The sequence below is a fragment of the Micropterus salmoides genome, unplaced genomic scaffold, assembly GCF_014851395.1.
Source record: "Micropterus salmoides isolate LMB-PRFRI ecotype aquatic unplaced genomic scaffold, ASM1485139v1 Ms_hic_scaffold_15, whole genome shotgun sequence".
Lineage (NCBI taxonomy): Eukaryota > Metazoa > Chordata > Actinopteri > Centrarchiformes > Centrarchidae > Micropterus > Micropterus salmoides.
Window position 1 is genome coordinate 33,260,498 of NW_024040596.1, and position 25,289 is coordinate 33,285,786.

Below are 25,289 nucleotides of genomic sequence, written 5' to 3' on the forward strand. Positions count from 1 at the left end.
AGCAGATACAACTTCTCCCCAATGGAAAACGAGTAGAGTCGAGTCGAGCTGGTACCATGCAGTGGAAAAGGGGCGTAAGTGTTGGATTTTTCCAGAGGACATATTCACACATAGGCGTGAAGGGAGCTAAACTAATGTGACAGCCATGTTTAAGTTTAAAAAACAAGTCTTAATTTACAAAGAATTCAAGGCCAATGAATCATACTTAAGATAGTCAAGCTTTGTGCCACAAATGAATTTTAAAGTTTGACTACTTCTCAGATCTACACCATCCAAGTGTACCTTTGTGAAAGCGGCCCCTGATACTGTGCAAACTATCACATCTTTCTAAATACAACAACCCTGCAGTAAATATGAAGTTGTAATAGTAGTATTTGTAGTGGTAATTATATTATGGCACTCTTAAACATGGCCAGAGGTTGTTCTGAGTGAGGACTTAAAAAAGATTTTTAAAGGAGAGTTTGAAGAAAAACTTCTGTTGAAGAATCCAGTTTCTTCAGTTAAACCTCGACTAATTGACCCCTGCACAATACCAGCTGTTGGTGATCTTGTTATGTGATGTTGGACCAACAGCTGGTTCTCCTCCTTAATGGAATCCAATACAGCAGCTGGTGAGGTAGTCTTATTGGCCTAATTTCAGCTGTCTTTGTTTGGTAAAAGCTTTGAAATACTACACTTGGACTCAATATTCCTTTTACCATTTAGATTCTGCGATACAAGCACATAAACTGGGCCTTGTTTCCATGTACTGTGCTCATTACCACACAGAAAATCTCAGACTTCATGAAGACAAACTTCAATCACTATTAGAAAATCAGTAACAGAAGTTTGTAAACAAACAGCTTATATTTTCCAAGATAGTAAAGTTTTTCACAAAACCTTGCATATTTGGTGCTTTTAGAACTTCTAAAATAAAGTGCTGTAGCTTAAACATATGTTTCAAAAGATGGACCCACAGGTGTATTTAAAATAATTCAGGTATGGCCAGTTGTGACCACCATATTACAAGAAACAGATTCTTACGCCTACGTTTCCATGTTTTCCTCCATTTGTGTTAAAACTGTCCATTTCTGTCTTTCAGAGAGAAGAGGCTCACAATTCTCCACCTCTGAGCACAGACAACTGAATCCCCTGGTTACTTCTTACATGATTCTGTTTGGATGTTTCCACAGTTGACTTAAAAAAAGAAAAAGAAACAAAAAAAAACTACAGTAAAGATAGAAGTATTTTGCCAGAATGGCAGAGCCTGTGATCCACACAAATCCTGTTTGGGGGCAAAGCTGACAGAGCAGAGAGAAGAGACGGTGCACAGCATAGAGTTAGGCGTTGTTTATTCCAAAATAGAAAGCTCTAAGGCAAACAGACAAGAGAAAAGTGAACAACGCTTCATAAAAAGCAAGACAGATGCAAGTGAGGAACCGAGAGCTCAGCGAGGGCCCACCCAGAGTCATTACACCATCAGGCTGCATGAAATGAATCATTTCAAGTCTCAACTTTACAAGAGGGATACAAACCAGATTACTGCAACTACTGACAACTGCTGTACAGTACAATAGAGATATTCAAACAAGAGGCACCCCAAATTGTGCAGTAATATCAATATATTGATAAAGAGATTTAACATATTTCACTACATGTGTAGTGGCAAGGGGACCAACAGAGGCTGCAGCTCTTAGTCCCAGTCCTTCAGGCAGGCAATGAACAAAGGAGTCCAACCTTCTAACTGCTCTTTGTTTTCAACGCAGTAGCATGTACATGTACATAAATAAAAGTTTAATGCGTGCAAAAAGTTGTTGATGGTGGATTTCATATCTCACTGTGGATACTGCCCTTCCAGGGGTGTCCACCTCGGACCCTTTTGATTGTGTGATTAGCATAGTGTTCTGGATTGTGCATTTCAGAAAGTGACGCCTACGCTACTACTGTAAAATGATTAAAAGACGTAATATATGGTATACACAATGAGAGTTAAACTGGAGCTGTATTTAAAAAAATCTGAGCACTGCAGTCAAGTTACTGTGTATGATCTCTTCAACTCTTCAGGTAACTGGGATGTTGCAGTGCACAAAGTAAAATTATTACCGATGCTTTACAGAACCGCGCAAGGGTTCTGCAGTTTAGTGTCTTTTTGACCAATTTCACAGAGGGTCAGACTTTCGTTTTGTGCTTCTTGGCAAGAATTCTTTAGAAAAGAACACAGGTAAGGCCTTTTTAGTATTGTAAGTTTAAAACCAATTTAAATAGAAATTTTCACCAGCATTCAATTCCTTTTCTGTTTTTTAGAAAACTTCTAGGAACCCTGGAAAACAGGGTCACTAGCTTTAATTATGAATCTGTACATAAATATTCCTTACAAAACAGGAGAACACAAAAATGAAACAAAAAACACTCATTTTATATGTTTGTATATAAAAATAAGCATCTCCCCCCCCCGATCTCTCCACTTAAGATCTGCTCGGCCTGCAGAGGCCTCTGAGAGAGCGCCATGGAGTCAGTCATAAGAGTGCGTACACCTACTCAAAACACAAGCATGCAAAAAGTGAAGACAAACCCTTACAGATACAAATTTAAAGTGTTGGCATCCAAAATGAGAATTCAGCTAAGGACAGGGAAAAGGGGCTAAGAAAAAAAAATCAGAACTCAGTCAACATTTATTAACGGAGCACACAAACTTGCTTCAGTGTTTTTAACACTTCTTTTTTTCTTCTGTTTGTTTGATTTAATCTTTTTGAGCTTAAATATACAAAAAAGTGCACTCGCATACATCAACTAAATTATTAAAAAACAGTTTCTGAAATGAAACTCCTGATGTACACACACGCAGCATAAACGGCCGTTCAGCAGGGTGGAGGGATGGAAGAGTGCAGGACTGTTCCGTTATGTCCTGTAGCTTTGTGCTCTATGTAAACCTAATGTGTGTGTGTGTGTGTGTGTGTGTGTGTGTGCGTGTGTGTGTACGTACTGCGACTCCCTGTGTGTTTGAGAACACACATGTATTCTGTAGACCTATTTACACATATCTTGTGTGTATGTGTAAATCAGAGAGTGAGGGGTAGAGTCCTCTACTGCAATGAGTCGCTGTTGTCCAGGCCCAGCCCAGCCATGTCTGCGTCATCGTCCTCGTCTCCGCTGTCCCCTGACTCGTCTTCACTGTGGCCTCCCAGCATCACTTGCTGTACTGCCAGCGTGGCGCCATCTGACGTCAGGCTCTGCAGACCCTCCACATTCATCGTCACCATTGTACCTGAGAACAAGAGAAAATAATCATGGGTTAAAAGCCTATTACTAGTGCATGAAGTGAATATAGTAATATTTGTTCAGAGAGCACACTCGTTTACCCAGGGTATTTCAGGAACCCTGAAGTAAAATTCAATACCTTTTAAGACCTTTTTCAAGCCCTTTTCAACACATTTTAAGACTGCCTTTGAGCTGCAACCTGTTAGTCAGCAACACACATTCAAAAGGGGCATTGTGGAATTTTTAAAAACAATTTAGATATATTTATAACATTTTTATTGCCTATATCTGTCCAGGTGGAACCCCCCCCCCAAAATTGAGGCATTCACCAACTTTCTCTTGCCTATATAGACCTTCTATTTTCTATGTGAAGGACTTCTTGTGAAAATCCATCGTCTTACATAGGCTATGACGTTTATGCGCACAACATTACTGCAAATCCTGTGAAACACAGTGTGATTTTGCGTTTTAGTTGATTCAAACTAGATAATGTGAGCTTGCCTGCAAATGCTGACCAGTTGCCAACTACCTGACATAGAACTTATTTTCAGGCATAAATACGGAAAGGGTATACTGTTGCTTGCAATCTGAAACCTTACTGCTAGTCGCTAAAAACTACACATTGCACCTTTAACTTACATTAACAATAAATTGATTTTGAGAATTTTTTGTGAAAACTTAAATACATCATAATTGAAATAAGCCAGAAGGCAACAAAGCTCAAGAGAATAAACTAAGTAATAATAGTGTAGGCGGTTTAGCACAGACATTTGCGATAAACAGCTGCTGTCTGCATTCTAAAGCTGATTTGTGTAAATATTTATAACAATAACTTTAGTAAAATACAACAAGGTGAACATGTTGCTCTCAGGAGAAGGCAGCTAGAAGGATATTGGCACAATGGCATCCCAGCTCTGTCCACTACAGGGGCTCCATCCACAACCTGGAGGAGAAACTAGTTAAATGAGTGTATTAGTATAATATTATAACTTTATATTATATATTGCATATATATTGTTAATATAGTAGTATAGTGATTATATGATGTTACTATATTCATTATAATAGTACAGTATATACCTTACCACTATTATATTAATTCCAGTTACATGTTTCTTTTTGGGGTTGTTTTATATTCATTAACTTTGTGTAAGAAAAATGCTCTTTATTTACATTTATTCATTTAGCTGATGCTTTTATCCAAAGCAACTTAAAATTGCTATATATGTGTCAGAGGTCCCACACCTCTGGAGCAACAAGGGGTTGCCTTGCTCTCTCACACCAAAGGCATAGTCTTATCCATTGCACCACCACCCCACTTGGTTAGCCTCTAACTTTAATTTTAAGCAGGCTACTAACTTGTCAATAGTAATAACTATTTATGCAGAACGATGAGTTCAACATTTGGAAAGCTTGCTGTAGTAGATCAAACTTTTTTTTAAAGGCTCGCTCCATTCAGGCTGTGATCGATCTGTTCACGAAAACTGACACTGACAAACGCATTGGCTTTATGAAAAGTTGTGTTTCAATAAAAAGACACCAATTTAGCTAAGTAGCCAGCTAACTTTAGCCACACCCAAACGCTGCTTATGTTGTCACTGTTATCTGGCTTACCGCTTCACCTGCTGACGGCGCATCTTGCTCCAGTTTTTGAGTAACATGGCTGTTCAAGCGGCCACAGAGCTCAATGTAAAATACAACATCGTTTTGAACGATTAGCATTGGGGGGTCTGGTGTTACAGTCGGTTGTACTAGTAAATCAGTTTCCGGTTAGCTCGGATATATGTTTAGGGGCATATGACAGTGAAATGCTTGCATGGTAGATCCCTGCACCAAATGTTACACAGAAGAATCACCCAGCCTATCTCTTTGGTCAAATAGGATTTTCACATTGAAAAAAAAAAATCTACAAAATTTAATACTTTGATTAAGACTTTTTAATACTTTTTAATGGCCTTAATTTTCGCAAAATTGATTTATTACTAGGGATGGGCACGTTAACGCGTTAAAGCATTAATTAATGCTAACAATTATTTTATCGCACGTTACAGGGGCTATATGTAGTTTTTCAATGATGGGCTCAAAACTCACTTAGAAATGAAGCAGATGCCTGTTTTCTCTGTTGCTTGCATCAGCCACTATTCTGCTAGAAATGTGAGGACACCGGGTCAGATTCAGCCCTGTGCACGCTCCAGAGCCTCTCTGACTACAGCAACAACACGGCAGTTAACGGCATGCAGTCCACTAACACCATAAAACAACCGGCTCTCAGCAAAACACAGGCTCCATGTAAGGATACAAAACAACAGTAAAGGTTTATGTGCTGAACCCCATCAGACCAAACAGGTTCAGACGCAACCCATATTACTATCCTGTGTACCACTGGTATTATGTCAAAGTGTTGATTTAGCCTGCAAGAAAGGATATAACAGTAAAAAGCAAATGTGGAGCGATTTGTTAACTAGCCTATAGTGATGCAGACAGGGCAGCCAGCTAACACTAAAAGCTCGTACCTGCCGCTTTTTGCTTCGTAATGTTCAATTTAAATTTATTGTGGTTTTACCAATACTCAGGTACACAGCTTATCCACCTCTCAGTCGCTGTAACTAACGTGACCCACATAATATACAACCCAGAGGAAGAGCCATCCACTAACGGAAAGGCAAGAGCAGTCACCCCAACTTGACCGCAACGCCAAAGATATGGTATGGCAGTCACAGCGCATACTCAGCCGTAGTGACAGTGGTCCGTCACACGCTCCCATAGACATACATTCATTTTACATTTCCAGAACCACAAGTCCGATTCATACAAAATTTGGGTCAATTGCTCCCCATGGGCCCCTGATGACACCTGCAATTCGATGCAATTCGGCCAAAAGGTGGCCCTATTATCGAAGCTCTAAACCGTCACAATATCCCATTCATTTCAATGGGATTTTCAAACGCAGGACATTTTCATTATGTTTGCAATGGCCGATCAACACCAAACCTGGGGACCTTATCTGCCACGCCCTCCCAACGGGCTGTGTGAAATTTGGTGTCAATCAGCCTCTAGGTGGACCTACTAAACGTATATCAAATAACACTCCCATAGACGTACATTCATTCTAAATCTCCCTTTCATTTCAAATCTCCCTTTCATTTCAAACTCTGGCCGTTTATTCCCCACGGGTCCCGTGAGCGGGGCGTCGGGTTGACTCGCATGCTCTCGAGGGAGGCGGCTTGCGCCGGGAGGCTTGGACCCCACTGACAACTGCTTGCAGTTCTAGTTATTATTATTATTTTGAAAGTCCGTTTCTCACTGGCTCTGAATACACATAGGCCTACAATCAAACCATGGGTCACAGGAGGGGTGGTAAGTTGCAAATCACCCACCCAAACAAGCAGCAGAGGGAGGCTTACATACCGCACCGCTTGTCACTACCGCATTGTGCTCGACCACTTCACCTCACTCTACAGAGACGCTTGCTACTGAACATAGACTGTTTATGCAGCTCCCTGATAAAAGAAAAATGTTTCTGCTGATACCTGTTCAGAAAAACAAACAAACAAGAAAACTGGACTCTGATGGTAACTTGTTTTAACCATAGACTGTATAAAACAATGGGCGTAGTGTCCGTGACGTCACCTGTTGATTTCTGAAGAGCCGTTTTGAAGCTCAAAATTGGCTGCGTTAGCAGAAGTAGCTTTTACTTGGTGCATGTCTGGTTGGAGGTTGGTAGCTTGTGGCTGCATCATTACCAGCTTATGCTGGAGGTAAGTTAACCTGAAACTATACAACACTTAAAGTAACTATTTCTCTGTTATTTAGGTTATACTACACAAGGTTTAAAATGCTTCAACATTTTTTAATAAATATATATCTGGTAATTCACCACACTAGAATCTGTGGAGAATAACGTTAATGTTACAGTGAATTAACATTTATTGTTATGCCTACTTGACATTTGACAGCTGATTTTGCATTGTCTGTCTTCAAAGGACCACACAAAAACATAATGACTATTGTTATTGTCATCTATATATCTATATGGAAGTGTTGCTCCCTTGTTCCAGTTTCTCTCGAACATGTGACATAATAGTACTGTCCCCCAAACTGAGGATAACTTTTATCGTTAACTTTACACTTTACATTAACTACCTGCAACATTTATTACTCATTTATTTTCCTTCCATAGTCACAGTGTGGATGATGTCCCACCTGGTGCCAGACAGCTGTAGAGACCTGGAATGCATCCTCAGTGTGCTGGATGTCTGTATCTGATGGCATGGACTGACGTGGAAAGGCCTTCTCCACTTCTGTTCACTTTTACATTTAGTTTTAAATGTCCTACGTTTTTTATGCACATTTAAATTACATATAGAGATTAGGATTTACATTGCAACAAATTCTCTATATATTTGCACTAATTTTGTCTTTACTACTGACTGAAAATGTTAGATTTCAGATTCTGTCTGTCAATTCCAAGGACAAGTTAATGATACAACACAGATAAAATATCAAACATTAAAGCTGAAATATTGCTGAGGGACATCCGTCTGATCCAAGTTGAAAAGTGAAAATGCTCCCAAAAATGTTTCATGGTTCACATGAAATGGTGAAAAGTAATTATGCAGTGTACTACTTCTGTGTTTGGAGGAGTATTTTCACTTTCTACCTTGTACTTTAAGTCAGTACCAGAGCCTGAATAGTTTTTGAAGAGTGCCTTGTTTGCTGCTCCGATTTAAGTCTAGTTAAAACACAGAAGAATGTGTGCAAATCCAAACCAGCCTGTGGGTAAGTGCTGAAACAAAGAATGACCTGCACAGAGTAACAATGAATTCAACTAACTGGTATCATTAATTGTGATGATGCAAACTCTGAGGTCTCAGAGCTGATTGAATGCACCTGTGGTAAAAACAGATGAATCTCTTCAAATGTCAGATCACACTATATTCAATTAACACAAGAAACTGATGAATGAAGAATGTGATTTTATTTTAAGTAAATTTTATATAACAAAAATTATTTCTAATACAAAAGCAAAAGTTTAACACATTAAAATCACATCTTGCATTCATAGAAACATGACAATGCTCCATCTTAATGTCCTAACTTAGGCCCATACACACTTCTGAGTTTTTAAATTAAAACGGAGACCTTTTGCAACGTTTGCACCTCCCATCCAAACTAAAACAGCGAAAACGAAGACCTAAAAGGAGAAGTTTCTAAACTCCGTTCTAAACTCCGGAGAGCATTTTAGTGAAGACGGACAAAATCGGAGGACTTAAGAAGAAATGATGAAGCAGACGCTCATGCTCGGCTCTCTGATTGGGTCTTATAAGTCATGCAAAGCAGAAACACGATGCTTACTGACACAGTTCATGAGTTGGTATTTTTATTAAAATATTCTGTACCGTGCAAACACTTAGGCCTATCTGCCTACACTTTGCAACGAATCCTAGTCTGTTTTACCGCTGCCACAGTCCCGTGTTACATTCAGTAACAGTCCCAGCTCGTTATTAGTGCATGCAAAAAAAAAAATATGTCTGATTCTTCTTCTGCACTTCTTTATTCTTTTGCCAAATCTTCTGTAACTACAGAATAGACCATCTGCTTCAAGTTTACACCGGCAGGTGCATGCCCAGTGCACCTGAACGGCCAATAGATGTGCGTTTTCAGTCGTTTTAATGTAGACGGAGATCTACTCTGATACGCAGCTAAAACGCTGCTGTGGACGGAGATCGTATTCGTTTTAATTCTCCAGAGTAGTGTGGATGGGGCCTTAAAATCCTAAGCAGGGGAGTGAATCTTTTGGGGCCTTTCCGAAACTACACCCTCGCCACTTCCACTCTGACAGGGAGTGAACTCCGGTCGGAGTCACCCTCATAGCCAAATCCAGCTCCCTAACCCGCGTAGGGTTTAAATACAGCGACAACTTTCAGACAAACTACCCTCTCCCCACAGCGTTAATAGGATCTGAGGCTACCGCTGCACTCACTGCTATAATATGTGTATCAAATAAACAACAGTTGTATTAAGATTCAGGATTGATGTTTGATGGATTGAGGAAAAGTGTGTTTTTTACCATAACGAAACTGAAAGCATTTGTCATTCATTTTGTGGTTGTGTTTCTGTTGATTATTTCTTCAAGAACATGACTTTATATATTTATGAAAAATAAATACTATATTCTTTTATGAAAAGATTGATATTCTTTGTAAAGAAAAGCCTATATATTTGAACCTCTTAATCTTAGCCTATATGAAAAATGTTACATTCATAAATACAACATTTCAATATAAATCATACATTATATTGAAATATATAAAGACTTAGGCAAACTATTTTTCCTTAAAGCCTTTGTTGCTTGTTACATAGCCTAATCACCCTGTGTATCCCGTTGTGTCAATGTTCCATTCTTCTGTTGTTCTGAAGATTTTCGTATAAGATGAATATGATTCAATAAAGACAACCTTTGTATTGTCTATCAGACAAGAGCATTTTTTTATTGAACACAATGTAACCTTTGGGCTACATTGTTAACCTGTGAATAGTGACGTGACATGCAATGTTAGTGTAGTTTCGAAATATCCTACATGTTAACCGGCAAAGTCACACAGAACACAAATTGAAAAAAAGGTCCCCCATCGTGCAGCAAAGCCAGCATCAGTGCTGATTCGGCATTGGAGGGTTTAACAACTCACTACCACTCCGTCCTCATTGGTTTCGGATGGCACTCAATGTGGTAGACCCTTCGCATGAACGCGCAAACAGAGTGGAAGTAGGTAGGGAGAGGGAGTAGCAAGCAGTTTCGGAAAGGCCCTTGGTCTACCTGAGTACTCCCTCCACCGCTGCCCCTCTCTGTCTATCAGCTTTAACACTTGATACTTACTGTATATTATAAAGTTAGGTTAGCACAGCTGCAGCCTGTCTCTGCTGTCATCCCCTTTAGGGCAGGAGGCTTGTTAGTAACCTGTGAATAACCTGTATGCGTGTGTATGACGCAGATTCGGTGGTTTATTGTGGGAAGCGAGTCTTTCCCGGTGTGAGAGAAGAACCAGCAGTCACAGAAAAGTGTAGCTGTAAGGGGAGTTAAGCTTCAGTCACCCGTAATGTGGCTGTTTAAGCATCATAGCTACTGAAAGTGTTTGTGTTTGCAGTCACTGAAGAGAAATAAAAAGTCTGTGTTCATGTTACTGCAGTGTCCTCCTGGGTTCTGTACTGCGGATAAACTACCTGTGTAAACACTGAGCTAGCTAGATAACCATAGAGACGGTGACAGCGAGGATCAATCAAAAAACTGCAATACAATTACTGATGTCAAATGTTCCATGCTGTCACCAGTGTGCAGAGTCGATGAGATTTTAGTGACGTAGGCGTATGTATTTCAGCAACCTGTCAATTTATTTAATTTGCCAATGTATTTTATTACTTACGAGTGACAATTTTGGACCCTGTCAAAGAGAGTTCTGACTGAAACTGTGGGCAGACTTATACCTAGGGTTGTGCAATATGACGAAATATATCGTTTGACGATAGAAAAACATCTATCGTTTACATTTATGCTCTATCGTTTATTTTGTTGTGTCACAAATCCACACTTTACTGTAGTATTTCCACGAGGGGACAGCCTCTTGCACCGCGGAAGTTAGTTTTTAGTTGAAGATTTGAAATATGTCTGTCGAACATCCAATGTAACACTAGTTTCCAACTTACCGGCCCTCCTTGTCCTTTACTACTGCAGAAATACTCATTCCTACCTTAATCACTTCCAGACTCAACTACTGCAACAGCATCCTCTAAGGTTCCGCTAACAAAATCATCAATAAACTTCAATACATCCAGGAGCTGCCCGCATGCTCACTTCCTACCATCACAGAGATCACATCAACCCCGTTCTTCACAACCTTTTCCGATGCTGCACCCTCCCTCGCCACATCCAACAGGATCCAACACAATGCCATCTTTCAAACAGGCCCTCAAAAACCACCTTTTCAAGACTGCATTCCCCAGTTAACTTTCCACAACCACTCTCTCCCCTGCTCTTCTTTTTAACCAATTACTTTCACCTTACCCTCTGTAGAGCACATTTGAGTACTTAGAAAAGTGCTATCGCAGAGTCGCAGTCTAACACACTTCTCTGCTCCTCCATTTCAGGAGTTACTTAGTGAAAATCCTATAGTGACGGTGTCTGCCCCCCGACCATCGAAATTATTTAAAAAGGTAAACAGAAGAGGAGCTGTGCATAAAAACCTCATAAAAATTAAAACCACAAGAGCAATAGTGCAAACGAATAGGAGAGTTAAATGCGGACTCTTAAACATCAGATCTCTCTCTTCTAAAGGTGTACTAGTAAATGAACTAATATCAGATTATGATCTTGATTTATTTGGTCTTACTGAAACCTGGCTGGGTGATGGAGAATATGTTAGCCTAAATGAATCCACCCCTCCCAGTCATATTAATACTCACATTCCTCGAGGCACAGGCCGAGGAGGTGGAGTTGCAGCTATCTTCGACTCTAGCCTACTAATCAGCTCTAAACCTAAACTAAACTATAACTCATTTGAAAGTCTTGTTCTTAGTCTTTCGCACTCAAGTTGGAAATCACTGCAACCAATTCTTTTTGTTATAGTGTACCGAGCACCTGGCCCGTACTCTGAATTCTTATCTGAATTTGCAGAGTTTTTGTCAACTTTAGTCCTTAAAACGGACAAAGTTATTATTGTAGGGGACTTTAATATTCATGTGGACGTTGAGAATGACAGCTTTAGTACTGCGTTTATCTCTTTGTTAGATTCCATCGGCTTCTCTCAGAGTGTTCATGAACCGACTCACTGTTTTAACCACACCCTCGACCTTGTTTTGGTGTATGGTATTGAAATTGAACATTTAGTGGTGTTCCCACAGAATCCCTCTTTATCCGACCACTGTTTGATAACTTTTGAGTTTGTATTGCTGAACTACTCGCCATTGGGCAAAAATTTCTATACAAGATGTCTGTCTGATAGTGCCATAGCTAAATTTAAGGATGCGATTCCATCAGCTCTAAATACATTATCTAGTCACAAAGTAACGGAGGACTCCTATGCTAATTTCAGTCCCTCCCAAATCGATCATCTTGTTGATAGTGCTGCAGGCTCGCTGCGAATGACACTCGACTCTGTAGCCCCTCTAAAAAAGAAAATACTAAAACAAAGACGGTTAGCTCCATGGTATAATACTGAAACTCGCAAATTAAAGCAAATATCACGGAAACTTGAGAGGAATTGGCGTTCTACCAAAGTGGAAAATTCTCGTTTAATTTGGCAAGATAGTCTTAAAACTTATAGGAAGGCCCTCCGTAATGCCAGAGCAGCGTACTACTCGTCATTAATAGAGGAAAATAGGAACAACCCCAGGTTTCTTTTCAGCACTGTAGCCAGGCTGACAGAGAGTCACAGCTCTATTGAGCCAAGTATTCCCATAGCTCTCAGTAGTTACGATTTCATGAGCTTCTTTAATGATAAAATTCTAGCTATTAGAGACAAAATTCATCAAGACCTGCCCTCAATTGGCACCGACTTATCTCTTAACTCAGGAACCTTAGAAACAGCTGTAGAACCAGATACATGTTTAGACTGTTTTGCTTCCCTCAATCTTTACCAACTAACTTCAATAATTTCTTCATCTAAACCATCAACCTGCCTCTTAGACCCCATCCCGACTAGGCTGCTTAAAGATGTTCTACCCTTAGTCAGCACCTCTATACTAGATATGATCAATCTATCTTTATCAACAGGCTATGTACCACAGTACTTTAAAGTAGCTGTAATTAAACCTCTTCTGAAAAAGCCCAAACTTGATCCGGATGTTTTAGCCAACTATAGACCTATATCTAACCTTCCATTTCTCTCTAAGGTTCTGGAGAAAGCAGTTGCTAAACAGCTGTGTGACTTTCTACAGAGCAATAGTTTATTTGAGGATTTTCAGTCAGGGTTTAGAGCTCATCATAGCACAGAGACAGCACTGGTGAAAATTACTAATGACCTCCTTATTGCATCAGACAAAGGACTTGTCTCTGTACTGGTTTTATTAGATCTTAGTGCTGCATTTGATACCATTGACCATCAGATCCTATTGCAGAGACTGGAATATTTCATTGGCATTAAAGGAACCGCTCTAAGCTGGTTTAAGTCCTATTTATCAGATCGATTTCAGTTTGTACATGTTAACAATGAGTCCTCCATGCACGCCAAAGTTACTCATGGAGTTCCTCAAGGATCTGTCCTTGGACCAATCCTCTTCACTTTATATATGCTTCCTTTAGGCAATATTATCAGGAAACATTCCATAAGCTTTCATTGTTATGCAGATGATACTCAGTTATATCTGTCGATCAAGCCAGATGAAACTCATCAGTTAGCTAAACTTCAAATGTGCCTTCAGGATGTTAAAACCTGGATGACCTGTAATTTTCTCATGTTAAACTCAGATAAAACTGAAGTTATTGCTCTGGGGCCTAAGCACCTCCGTGACGCATTATCTAAAGATATAGTTTCCCTGGATGGCATCACCTTGGCCTCCAGCACCACTGTGAGGAATCTTGGAGTTATCTTTGATCAGGACATGTCGTTTAAGTCTCACATTAAGCAAATTTCAAGGACCGCCTTTTTTCACCTACGTAATATTGCGAAAATCAGGAACATCCTGTCTAAAAATGATGCAGAAAAACTAGTCCATGCATTTGTTACTTCTAGGCTGGATTACTGCAATTCCTTATTATCAGGCTGCTCGAAAAAGTCCATTAAGACTCTTCAGCTGATCCAGAATGCTGCAGCACGTGTTCTGACAGGAACCAGGAAAAGAGATCACATTTCTCCTGTTTTAGCTTCTTTGCATTGGCTTCCAGCAAAATCCAGAATAGAATTTAAAATCATTCTTCTTACCTACAAAGCTCTTAATGGTCAGGCACCATCTTATCTTAAAGAGCTCATAGTACCTTACTACCCCACCAGAGCACTGCGCTCCCAGAATGCAGGGTTACTTGTGGTTCCTAGAGTCTCCAAAAGTAGACTAGGAGCCAGAGCGTTCAGCTATCAAGCTCCTCTCCTGTGGAACCAGGTTCCAGTTTGGGTTCAGGAGGCAGACACCATCTCCACATTTAAGAGTAGGCTTAAGACTTTCCTCTTTGATAAAGCTTATAGTTAGGGCTGGCTCAGGTGAGTCCTGAACCATCCCTTAGTTATGCTGCTATAGGCCTAGACTGCCGGGGGATTTCCCATGATGCACTGAGCTCCTCTCTCCTCTACTTTCTCTCCCTCTGTATGCAACCTTATCCCATTATTGCATGTTACTAACACAACTTCTCCCCTTTCTGGTAGTCTTGTGCTTTCTCGTCTCTCTCCTCTCTCCTATCACTTCCTGCAGGTTTTCTGGCTCTGGAGCTGTGGAGTCTGGAGCTGTGGCTGCGGGTCATCTGCTGCCCCCGTGTTCCTGCTCGACACCCTCTGCTACAACGACTATTGTTGCTAGTCTTATTGTTATTATTGTTATTATAATCATTAACATTACGATGGTTACCATTAACACTATTATAAATATCTGTACCATTTTTCATTTGGTCTATAGCAGCATTACCTTCACTGTGTGTACCTCTGTGTGTATATTGTGTAGGCTGCCTCCCTCCCCTCTCTCTCTCTCCTTACATCTCTCTCTCTCTCCTTACATCTCTCTCTCTCTCTCTCTCACCCCAACCGGTCGAGGCAGATGGCCGCCCACCCTGAGCCATGGTTCTGCTCGAGGTTTCTGCCTCTTAAAAGGAAGTTTTTCCTTGCCTCTGTCGCCTAGTGCTTGCTCTTGGTGGGAACTGTTGGGCTTCTGTAAATAACATCACAGAGTACGGTCTAGACCTGCTCTTTTATGAAAAGCGCTGTGAGATAACTGTTGTTGTGATTTGGCGCTATATAAATAAAATTGAATTGAATTGAATTATATAAATCTAATTTATTATTTGTATTTGCGGTCCATTCTTCCACACCTGTCATCATGAGCTCATGATCATTCTTTCTTATGTTAATTGAATATATTGTTTTCTACACAAATAATATATGAACAGCTGTAAATGAAACTATTGGTATTATAGGTTAACACTTTTCATATGTCAGTAAAAAAGTAAAAATGAAAAGCTGATGTTAAATATTTGTTTTATCTGGACATTTCTTTAAGAAATTAAGAAGTTACTCTATTATGAAAACCAAAGAATCATCTGTACACTGAATAGTTTTAAAGCTCTGTAAGACAAGTTGTGGGCACAGGTATTAGGACGCTTACATTGTAGAGATGCAGCTATTTACCACAGGTGCATTCATCAGCTCTGAGACAGAGTTTGCATCGTCACAATTACCGCCAAGTTGGATTCATTATTATTCTGTGCAGGTCAGTCTTTGTTTCATCACTTACCCACAGGCTGGTTTGGATGTGTGCACATTCTTATGTGTATAAACTAGACTTAGAGCAGTAAACAAGGCACTCTTCAAAAACTATTCAGGCTCTGGTACCGAGTGTAAGACTCCTTATTTATCTTACAGTATAAGGTAGAAAGTGAAAATACTCCTGCACACACAGAAGTACACTGCATAATTATTTTTCAACATTTCATGTGAACCATGAAACATTTTTGGGAGCATTTTCACTTTTCAACTTGGATCAGACGGATGTCCCTCAGCAATATTTCAGCTTTAATGTTTGATATTTTATCTGTGTTGTATCATTAACTTGTCCTTGGAATTGACAGACAGAATCTGAAATCTAACATTTTCAGTCAGTAGTAAAGACAAAATGAGTGCAAATATATAGAGAATTTGTTGCAATGTGAACCATAATTTATATATTTTAAATGTGCATAAAAAACACCTATGGACAACATTTAAAACTAAATGTAAAAGTGAACAGAAGGGGAGAAGGACTCTCCACGTCAGTTTATGCAATCAGATCCAGACGTCCAGCACACTGAGGATGCATTCCAGGTCTCTCCAGCTGTCTGGCACCAGGTGGGACATCTGATCCACACTGTGACTATGGAAGGAAAATAAATGAGTAATAAATGTTGCAGGTAGTTCATGTAATGTATAAAGTTCACGATAAAAGATACCTCAGTTTGGGTGACAGTACTATTATGTCACATATTTGAGAAAATAGAACAAGGGAACAACACTTCGATATATAGATGACAGCCAATTACAATAGTCAACAATATGTATTTGTGTTGTCCTTTGAAAGACAGAAAATGTAAAATCAGCTGTGAAATGTCTAGTAGCCATAACAATAAATGGTGATTCATGGTAACGTTAACATTAGTCTCCACATAATCTAGCGTGGCAAATTACCACACACACACACACACACATATATTAAAAAATGTTGAACCCTTTTAAGCCTTGTGTTGTATAACCTAAATAACAGAGAAATAGTTACTTGTTAATTTAAGTGTTGTATAGTTTCAGGTCAACTTACCTCCAGTAACATTATAAGCTGGTAACGATGCTGCCACAGGCCACCAAACGCCAACCAGACAAACCCCAGGTAACGCAAAGGAGAATATAGCATTAGCTCCTTAGCCTGAGTTAAACCAGGTGGGCAGGATTTCAGCAACCAATCACCTCAGCTCCACCAAAGACCCGCTTCTTTGCCTGTTTGTTTATCCAGGAGTGACGCACGGTGACGCACTGCCAGCTCCGCCGAACGGCCAACAGGCGACGTCACAAACACTACTTCCATTGTTTTATACAGTCTATGTGCAACACCCGTGCTGTCTGCACAGCATCTTGATATGCCACACCTGTGAGGTGGATCAATTATCTCGGCAAAGGAGAAGTGCTCACTATTTGGGAGACATAGGCTTATTGTGTATATAGATAAAGTCTTAGATCTTTGATTTCAGCTCATGATGAATGGGGCCAAAAACAAAAGTGTTTTGTTTATAATTTTGTTCAGTGTATGTCAGAGGTCACTAATAGGCGGACCGCGGTCCGGATCCGGACCCAGCCTCTGTCCTCTATGGACTGCCGACCTACAGCTGATTTATTATTGATACTTACAACCTCGTGACAGAGCGTTTCTATTTTAACCCGCACAGCTTTTCTAGCATTTACTGTACTGGTTTAGCGGCCATGCGTTCTTTTACGTATATGCACTTATCCAATAGCATGCTTGAAAAAGTGCCGGATAGATGAAAATAACCATAAATAAATAATGCGCCGAAGCGAGCTAACTTCAGTTCAATACTAAAGTAAGTCATCGTTAAATCACTTAGTGAACTCACGCCTACTTTATATTTTTGAGCATTTTACTGTCAACAAAGCTAAAATAAAAATAGATTTATGTTGTAATCACACACTATAAACCAGGGGTATTCAATTAGAATTCAAAGAGGTCCAGTTAGAGAAAATTTCCCGAAGCAAAGGTCCGGAACATCAAAACGACTAACTTGCGTTATCATTCAGTACCATATATAGTTGTATCAACATGTGTTTTTAGTCAACAACTGTCTGTCAAATCAAATAATATTTCAGTCAGTTTTCACATCAAACTGGAGGGATAATAAATAACTACTCTAAATTCAACTAAAATAAAGTGCCTAATTTTTTAGAAAAAATGAAATCAAAAGTGTAGCTTGAAGTGATGAAGTGTAGTCTTAACCAATTTTATAATAAACACTCAACACATCTTAACAAATGAACAGCTGTAATGCCTCCTCTTCTCTTTCATTCCCTCTTACAGAGCTACCACTTTCCTACTTTCTGTTGTTCAGTGAGAAACGTGAGCTCTAGTTTGTCCTGCCAGCTACGATTGGAGATCTATGAGATATTCTGGTGTTGAATTGCCCGTGGGAGGAATGTACATGTAAAAATCTGTACATTCTTGATTGAAAGTCATGTGTCAATCTCTTTCCCCTTTCGTCTCCTCAATTCACGTGTGTTTCCAAAACATCTCTGGTGAATCTCGTGGATTGGACTCACAAGCATCGGAATGCACAGATTTGATTGGCTGAGCAGCGTCACATGAGACGAGGCCCCTTCCTGTTCCAACATGACTGAGCACCAGTGCAAGACATGGACAAGCGAGTTTGGGGTGGCCTGCACAGAGTCCTGACCCCAACCCGATAGGGAGCACATGCGATTGGTCTGTGAGTTTACTGGGCCGCTAAACCAGTACAGTAAATGCTAGAAAAGCTGCGCGGGTTTAAATAGAAACGCTCCGTCACGAGGTAGTAAGTCTCAATAATAAATCCGCTGTTGGTCGGCGGTCCGGAGAGGACAGAGGCTGGGTCCGGATCCGGACCGCGGTCCGCCTATTAGTGATCACTGCTATAAACATTTCGTATTCAGCATTTGTTATGCTGCACAATAGCGTCATCGGAATTGCCTGCTGTCGCATCTTTAATCTGGCGATTTTATAATCACATATTCCCTGAAACTGCAAACAGCTAGTTTTAATGTACAAATCTGATGTTCATGTAAATAACTGCCATTTTTAACATAGTCTTTATATATTTTATATTTTGTCATTATATAAGTTTATGTTTGTTATGCCAAGTCACCAGAGCCAATTCCTCGTATGTTTAAGCTTTACTTAAACACACAGCTCTACTTGGTAGCTGTGTGCTAAAGCTGATTCTGATAAATAAAACACAAACATCAATATTTTAGAGGTAGTATTCGCTGTCTTCCTTAATTTTGTATATGAGAATTTACATCTTGTTATAACATTGTCCCTTAAAAGTTTTTTGTGATCTTTTACATACATCTGTCTATCACAAATTTCTGTTTTATTGAATTGCTTGGGAACTTAATCTGTCACTCTTTTCGTTAACATGATGAGCTACATCGCCACCTGCTAGAGTGCTCCAGTACCTATCCAGTTTTGCTAGCATCGCATGTAGAGAAAAATGGACCCATCATTTCTTTTACAAACACAGGAAGACAAAGTGCATTCATTCAGTGTTTTTACAGACATCTCTCGAAACTAGAGGGTCTTGCAGTTGAAGAGGCAGCGTGACGATACAACTTGGAAACTCAAAAACTCTTTTGCTATATCAGCTCAGACAGGGACTGCCAGAGCCATTTCACTAACATCACAAAGATAAAATGAGCCCAAGAGAAAGAGAGAATGCAGTTTAATTGAAAAAGATGTAAAAGAAGGTTGGTATCAAACATGCAATGCATATAAGTATGAAGGTGGATCTTTGAATCTGTTGAGGAAACAAAAAAACAGAAATTAGGTGCAAGTCACAACATGTCACACATTACATTTTTATAACCGTTTTTTGTGTGTAAACAAACTGTCAAGACACCAGAGTTCTATTTCATTCCCCTCATATCAGCAATATAAAACCCCAGGTGTACTCTTGCACCCTTGTCCAGTGAAAGAATTTAAAGCATTGATTGGTGATCCATTTGATAAATCACAATACTGTGTTCCAACCCACCTGTTGCAGTGGACACTGTTGAGATGAAGAGAAGCACAACATAATTAAGCCCCCTCACTCATTGACATTACAATGAGTAAGTCCAATGAAGTGCTCAGTAACATTAAAACTACATCTATTATACACAGAAGAGACCCAGGCTGCGGACTCCTTTTCATCTCAGATGATCTACCCAGTTGACACACTTTACAGTTGACACAAAACTATAAAATATTAAATTAACTGGATGATCTGACATTAAGATAACAGTAAAATCAGAACAGAAAACAATAGGTAAAAATAATGGCGATAGTATAACTTCTGCTTTTGTGGTGCATAGGCTAGTGTCCTCTAAGGCAAATTCATGATCAGCACTGCTCCACAGAATATAGTTTACCGTAAAACTTTGGTAAATAGCCCGGGCGTTTATTTGCCAAAATCACTGAATTGACCCTGCCTTTATTTGGGGACAGGCGTCCACATGGGACAGGCCTTTAATTCCTCTGAAACTGAAATAGGCTACTATGAAACAGTTTATTTAATTCAAACAGAATATTGTATAAAAATTATCCAATAATATCAAATACACATCATTCATTTGATCTAGCTCTGACAGACGGCTTATGCGCTTTAATTTTGAAGGCAGCAACGTAACGAAAACAACAACAGGGTGTAGGACAAGAGAAGTTAGCAGACAGAGAGCGATGGACTTCACATGACGGGATTCACAACTTGGATTAATTTTTATGAAAATCTGTTTTGATTCTTTTGATTGGTGGATGCTTACAAACTAAAGAAAGATTAATAATCATGGAATGGACACATTTGCACTCAACAAGCGCTTCAAAAGGTAATGGGAGTCTGTACGGTTTCCTTTTCATCTCTTGTACCATGCGCGTTACACCGGTAAAGCTATAAGAATCAGACTTTGGCTCTTGTTGTTTCCGTTAAATGAACTGAATTGTGGGGAATCTAACCAATCTAAGGATGTGTAGCACATCCATATTGATCATACGTTTTAACATTAATATTGTATTAACGATCTAAGCAGCTTAAGCGGGCGACCCTGCAGAGTTTAAGAGGTTTTATACATCCAAAAAACTTCTATAAAAAGCAGACATTTAATCGGGACCTGCATTTATTTGTCAAAATGTGTTCCCGCACCAGCCCAGTAAATGGGGAAGGTAACTATTTGGGACTCTGCTATTAATTGAAGTTTTACGGTATTTCTGTTTACCATTTGCTCACAATTTACAATTTGCTTTTGTATACTGTATATTGTCTGCTATGTAGCAGAAGAGAGTTACAAACTACATTTCATTTTACAACTCTGTTTTAATATGACAATTAAACCTACACTGTATTTCCAAAAGTTTTGGGTTGCCTGCCTTTACATGCTATGAAGGTTAACGACATCCCATTCTTAATCCGTAGGATTTAATATGAGTTGCCCCCCTTTGCAGCTATATACAAGGACCAGGAGTGTGTCCATGGGGATTTTTGATCATTCTTGAAGCGCATTCATGAGGTCAGGCACAGATGTCGGATGAGAAGGCTCTAATTCATCCCAAAGGTGTTCTATCGGGTTGGGGTCGGAACTCTGTGCAGGCTCGTCAAGTTCTCCACACCAAACTCGCTCATCCATGTCTTCATGGACTTTGCTTTGTGCACTGGTGTGCAGTAATGTTGGAACTTTCTCCTGGAAACCAGAACAAACCCAGACTCGTCCATAAGATTGCCAGACAGAAGTGTGATTCGTCACTGCAAAGAACACGTCTCCTCTGCTCTAGTGTCCAGTGGCGGCGTGCTTTACACCACTGCATCCGACAGTAACTAAATAGCAGCACCTCTCTATGATGCTATCAATAGTTTTGGGGACTATATACAGTATAGAGTAAGTACTTCCTCTCCAAACTTAAAGCTATACAGGATGGGTATGGGTCTTGACATAAAATAACTTTAGTGTCACTAACCTGATTTCTTCAGTTAGTGATGATGTAGGCCGGGGATTGAGAGGATGCACAGCCTCAAAACAAGCTGAAGCCTAAATCTGTTGACGTCTTCTGCTTGTTTAGTGCTAGAGGTAGAAACAGACAAACTGTTGAGAAACTCCAGCAAATACATAGGGTGTACAGTCACACATCGCTGAATAAATAAAAAATTAAAAAAAACTATCCGATGTACTGCGAATAATGTTATATTAATTAGACAAAACTAGCTAATGAGAAATAGATGCAGGTCACTTCACCCGTCGGGTGCATGATGCTAGCTAGCAAGCATAGAGTAAGCTAATTCTACCTTTAACGTTACACGGTAAGGTAGCCGTACGTTTGAACAACACATATCTATGTAATAAAACAAGTTGCATTACTAGCATTTTCCAATAACAATAATACTTACCTTCACGCGTTCACTGCAACTAGTGTACGGCCGAGTGGCGCTGCTTCCATGCTAATGTTTTTCGTTGTCAACAGCGCTGCTCAACGCAGCTGGTGGTAGTTGAGGAGAGTCCCCCCCAATTCACTTTGAAGCGCTTTGAGTTTCCATGATAAATCGCTATATAAATGTAATGATTATTATTAAATCTGATTACACTGGCTAATGACATCACTATCAGTATCTTAGCGTGCTATTGCAGGGTACCCCCTGGATTCGCAAAGTTAAATTTAAGACTTTTTAATACCACCTAGTATGAAATTTAATGCCAACCTCACTGCCATATAATGGAAAATCTGTATGAACTTTAAGCCCAAGAAAATTTAAGTTACCTGAATTTAATAAAACATTTTATTAAAATACTCATTCATATTTAATACACAATGGCTTTTTGGGTTGTGTTTGATTACACAAAATTAATACAATATTCGTTGCATTAAGAACTCTTATGAAATGAAACCAAAAATTCAAAATAAATACAATAATAAAAAATGAAACTAGTGCAGTGTGAGTTGTTAATTAGTTACACCTTGGCTAGATAAGATATGTAATGTAATATAATATGCCAATTGCTTCAGTGATTATTCATTCCATTCTGTTTTTGCATTTAAAGGCTACTTGAAATATATTATTAAATAGTATTGGCTTGAAAGCAGTGGGGATAAGGAGTTGGGTTCCTGTTTGTTTTTTGTCTCGGTGATCACATCTGGGTGATGTAGTTTAATGTGGGTTAGCACGTTGGATGTTTTCCATTCACAGTGGTGCAACGCAAACACACAGACACCGTCCTCGTCTTATACACAACTGTCTCTGCATTGGTATTGTAACGGTAACTGGCCAGGAACCTGCAGCGGGTCTTAAAGCTCCGCCATTTCATTGACGCTTGCCATAGTGTGACTGAATAGCAGGCACGTGCACACAGACATCAAAAAGGGCTTGAGCCCCTGTCCTTTTTCTTACTGGAGAGAAAGCACCCTTTTTTCTGTGGTGCTTTTTAAAAAAAATAAAAATAAAAAAAATCCATTTATTGAATAAACAATCAAAATATCAGGTCAGCTCCCTCTCTCAATTCAATAAAGCTTTTTTGGCATTAATTTTGACATTATTGCCAAAGCCACATACATACACACATCAAAGATCAAGATTGATCAAGTTGAACAGAACTGAAATGAAACAGAATAAGACAGTTGACATCATGATTCCAAACAGAAAAGGAGTTTGTGCCTTCACCGGCCATCCCTCAGGTTGTGGAAGGCGGCTACATATTTTGCTGCCTTACCGGCCAAATCTTTGTTCTCTCCCAGAATGTGCGGTAGTTTTTCTTCATTTGTGTAGTTTTAAAACTCAGGGAGGATTGAGCTGAATTTACTGAATGAAGATTCTCTAATTTCAACATATTTGGTTATTTGGGTTAAGAAGTGCAGCTCAGTCTCTACATACCCCAGACAGCGGTGTGAGCACAGCCTCTGCTCTCTGGGCAGCCAGATCTGCCTGTGTTGCCCTTTTTCAATGGCGAGGCTGTGCTCACTGAGTCGCTAACCTGCCCGTCAGCTCGCACTGTTCTGTTTCAGTGGATTTACCATAAAGGCTTGAATACCTGTGCACTCCTAATTTAGGTGCGGCTAGCTTAAACGCCTTCTCACAAACGAGTGACAGGAACACTCAAAGTGGGTCAGACCGTTTGTTCCCTTTTCTAACAAGTCAGCTACAGACGGAGTGGATGTGCTAGGAGACAATTCAGCTGAACAGTGTCTGCAAACGACGAGTTTGGCGTCTTTCTCAGACACTTTAAAACAGGGTATATACACAGGAATCCTGAAGTAAAATTCAATACCTTTTTAAAGACCTTTTCAACATATTGTAAGACTGCCATGCCACTTTATACTGTAACCGATTAAATCAGCCACACACCTTTAAAAAGGGACATTTGAGTTTTTAAAAGGAATTTCAATATATTTACAACATATTTATTGCCTATATGTCATCAGGTTGTAACGCCATCTAAAACTTGAGGCATTCTCCAATTCTCTCAGTTACCAATAACAGCCTGTATGGGCCAACTGTTCTCTATGTGAAGGACTGGTCAGATTTCACTGTCTTACATAAGCTATGACGTTTATGTACGCAACATTACAGCAAATCATGTGAAACAGTGTAATTTTGTGTTTTAGTTGGTTTAAACTAGATAATGTGAGCTTGCCTGCAAAGATATGTGTGATAACTTTCATCAACCACTTGATCAATACAACAAAATTCAAACAGGCCAGGAGGGAACAAAGATGAAGAGAATAAACGGAGTGATGAATGACATAAGTAGTGTAGGCGATGCAGCACAGGCACAACCTGGAGGAGGAACTACTCTAAATGACTGTATTAGTATAATATTATAACACTAAATTAATTTAAGAGTAAACCGTAAGTTTGATATTAATATTTTCATTATGTTACTATATTGAATATAACTTCATATAATAATATATAACTTACCACTAGTATAATATTAATTCAAATTACAGCTGTTTCAGTCTGGGGTTGTTGACTTTAGGCAGGCTACTAACTTGTCAGTAATCATACCCATTTATGCAGAACAATGAGTTCAACATTTATAAAGTTTGTTGCAGCTAGGGCTGTTGCGATAAAATTGAAATACTTTTGGTCAAGCCTACCGCGGAGGATGGCAATCACTGCAACAACCGCAATGTTCATACTGTACACTGTACACACAGGGCTTGTTAAATTAATAAATGAGTGCTTCAAAAGTTCCACAACCGTATCGAGCTCTGTAATGATTCAAGGATGGATCGCCATGGGCGTGACCCGACTTCAAACTTGGAAGATGCAAGTCTTGTCATGTTTTTCCTGTTGATTTTAAAAGTTAGCTAACTTTACGTTAGCATATTGTGCTGCTAATGTGGCAAGCAGGCTCGGGGATGTTGGACTAACGTTGTAATCCTGAGGGACAGTCAAGAGAAACTGAACGGTAAGCCTCACTTGAAGCTCACTAACAAACGAGCGTAGTGTGTTGGATGCCTGCAGTTATTTTTTAAGTTGCTTTCTGTTGAAATTTAGTTATGTTACCACAGTGGCGTGCGTGTGTGTTGCTGCGGTATGTAAATTCACTTGATATACCTGCCCTGAAGGTAATGATAAAGCTACGTGTGAAAAAGACACGGTCAAACTACAA

The 25,289-nt window shown here is 39.5% G+C and overlaps 2 protein-coding genes across 8 annotated transcripts in view; one reads left to right on the plus strand and one right to left on the minus strand.

Annotated features, from left to right (window-relative positions):
• Window positions 1-1,214, plus strand: part of tmprss3a (transmembrane serine protease 3a) — a 34,646-nt gene extending 33,432 nt beyond the window's left edge. The window contains exon 14 of the mRNA XM_038719821.1: window positions 1,082-1,214. Within this exon, the coding sequence (XP_038575749.1) occupies window positions 1,082-1,126 (45 nt within the window). The 3' untranslated portion in view covers window positions 1,127-1,214. The remainder of the gene's footprint in view (window positions 1-1,081) is intronic.
• A 100-nt stretch (window positions 1,215-1,314) lies between these two features.
• Window positions 1,315-25,289, minus strand: part of pknox1.1 (pbx/knotted 1 homeobox 1.1) — a 31,892-nt gene continuing 7,917 nt past the window's right edge. For 6 of the 7 annotated variants that reach the window (XM_038719731.1, XM_038719730.1, XM_038719727.1 and 3 more), the window contains one exon: window positions 1,315-3,244. In XM_038719731.1, coding sequence (XP_038575659.1) covers window positions 3,063-3,244 — 182 coding nt within the window. In that variant the 3' untranslated portion in view covers window positions 1,315-3,062. Of the gene's footprint in view, window positions 3,245-19,277; window positions 19,454-25,289 lie in introns of those variants that run through there. The other variant, XM_038719728.1, reaches the window with a different exon arrangement.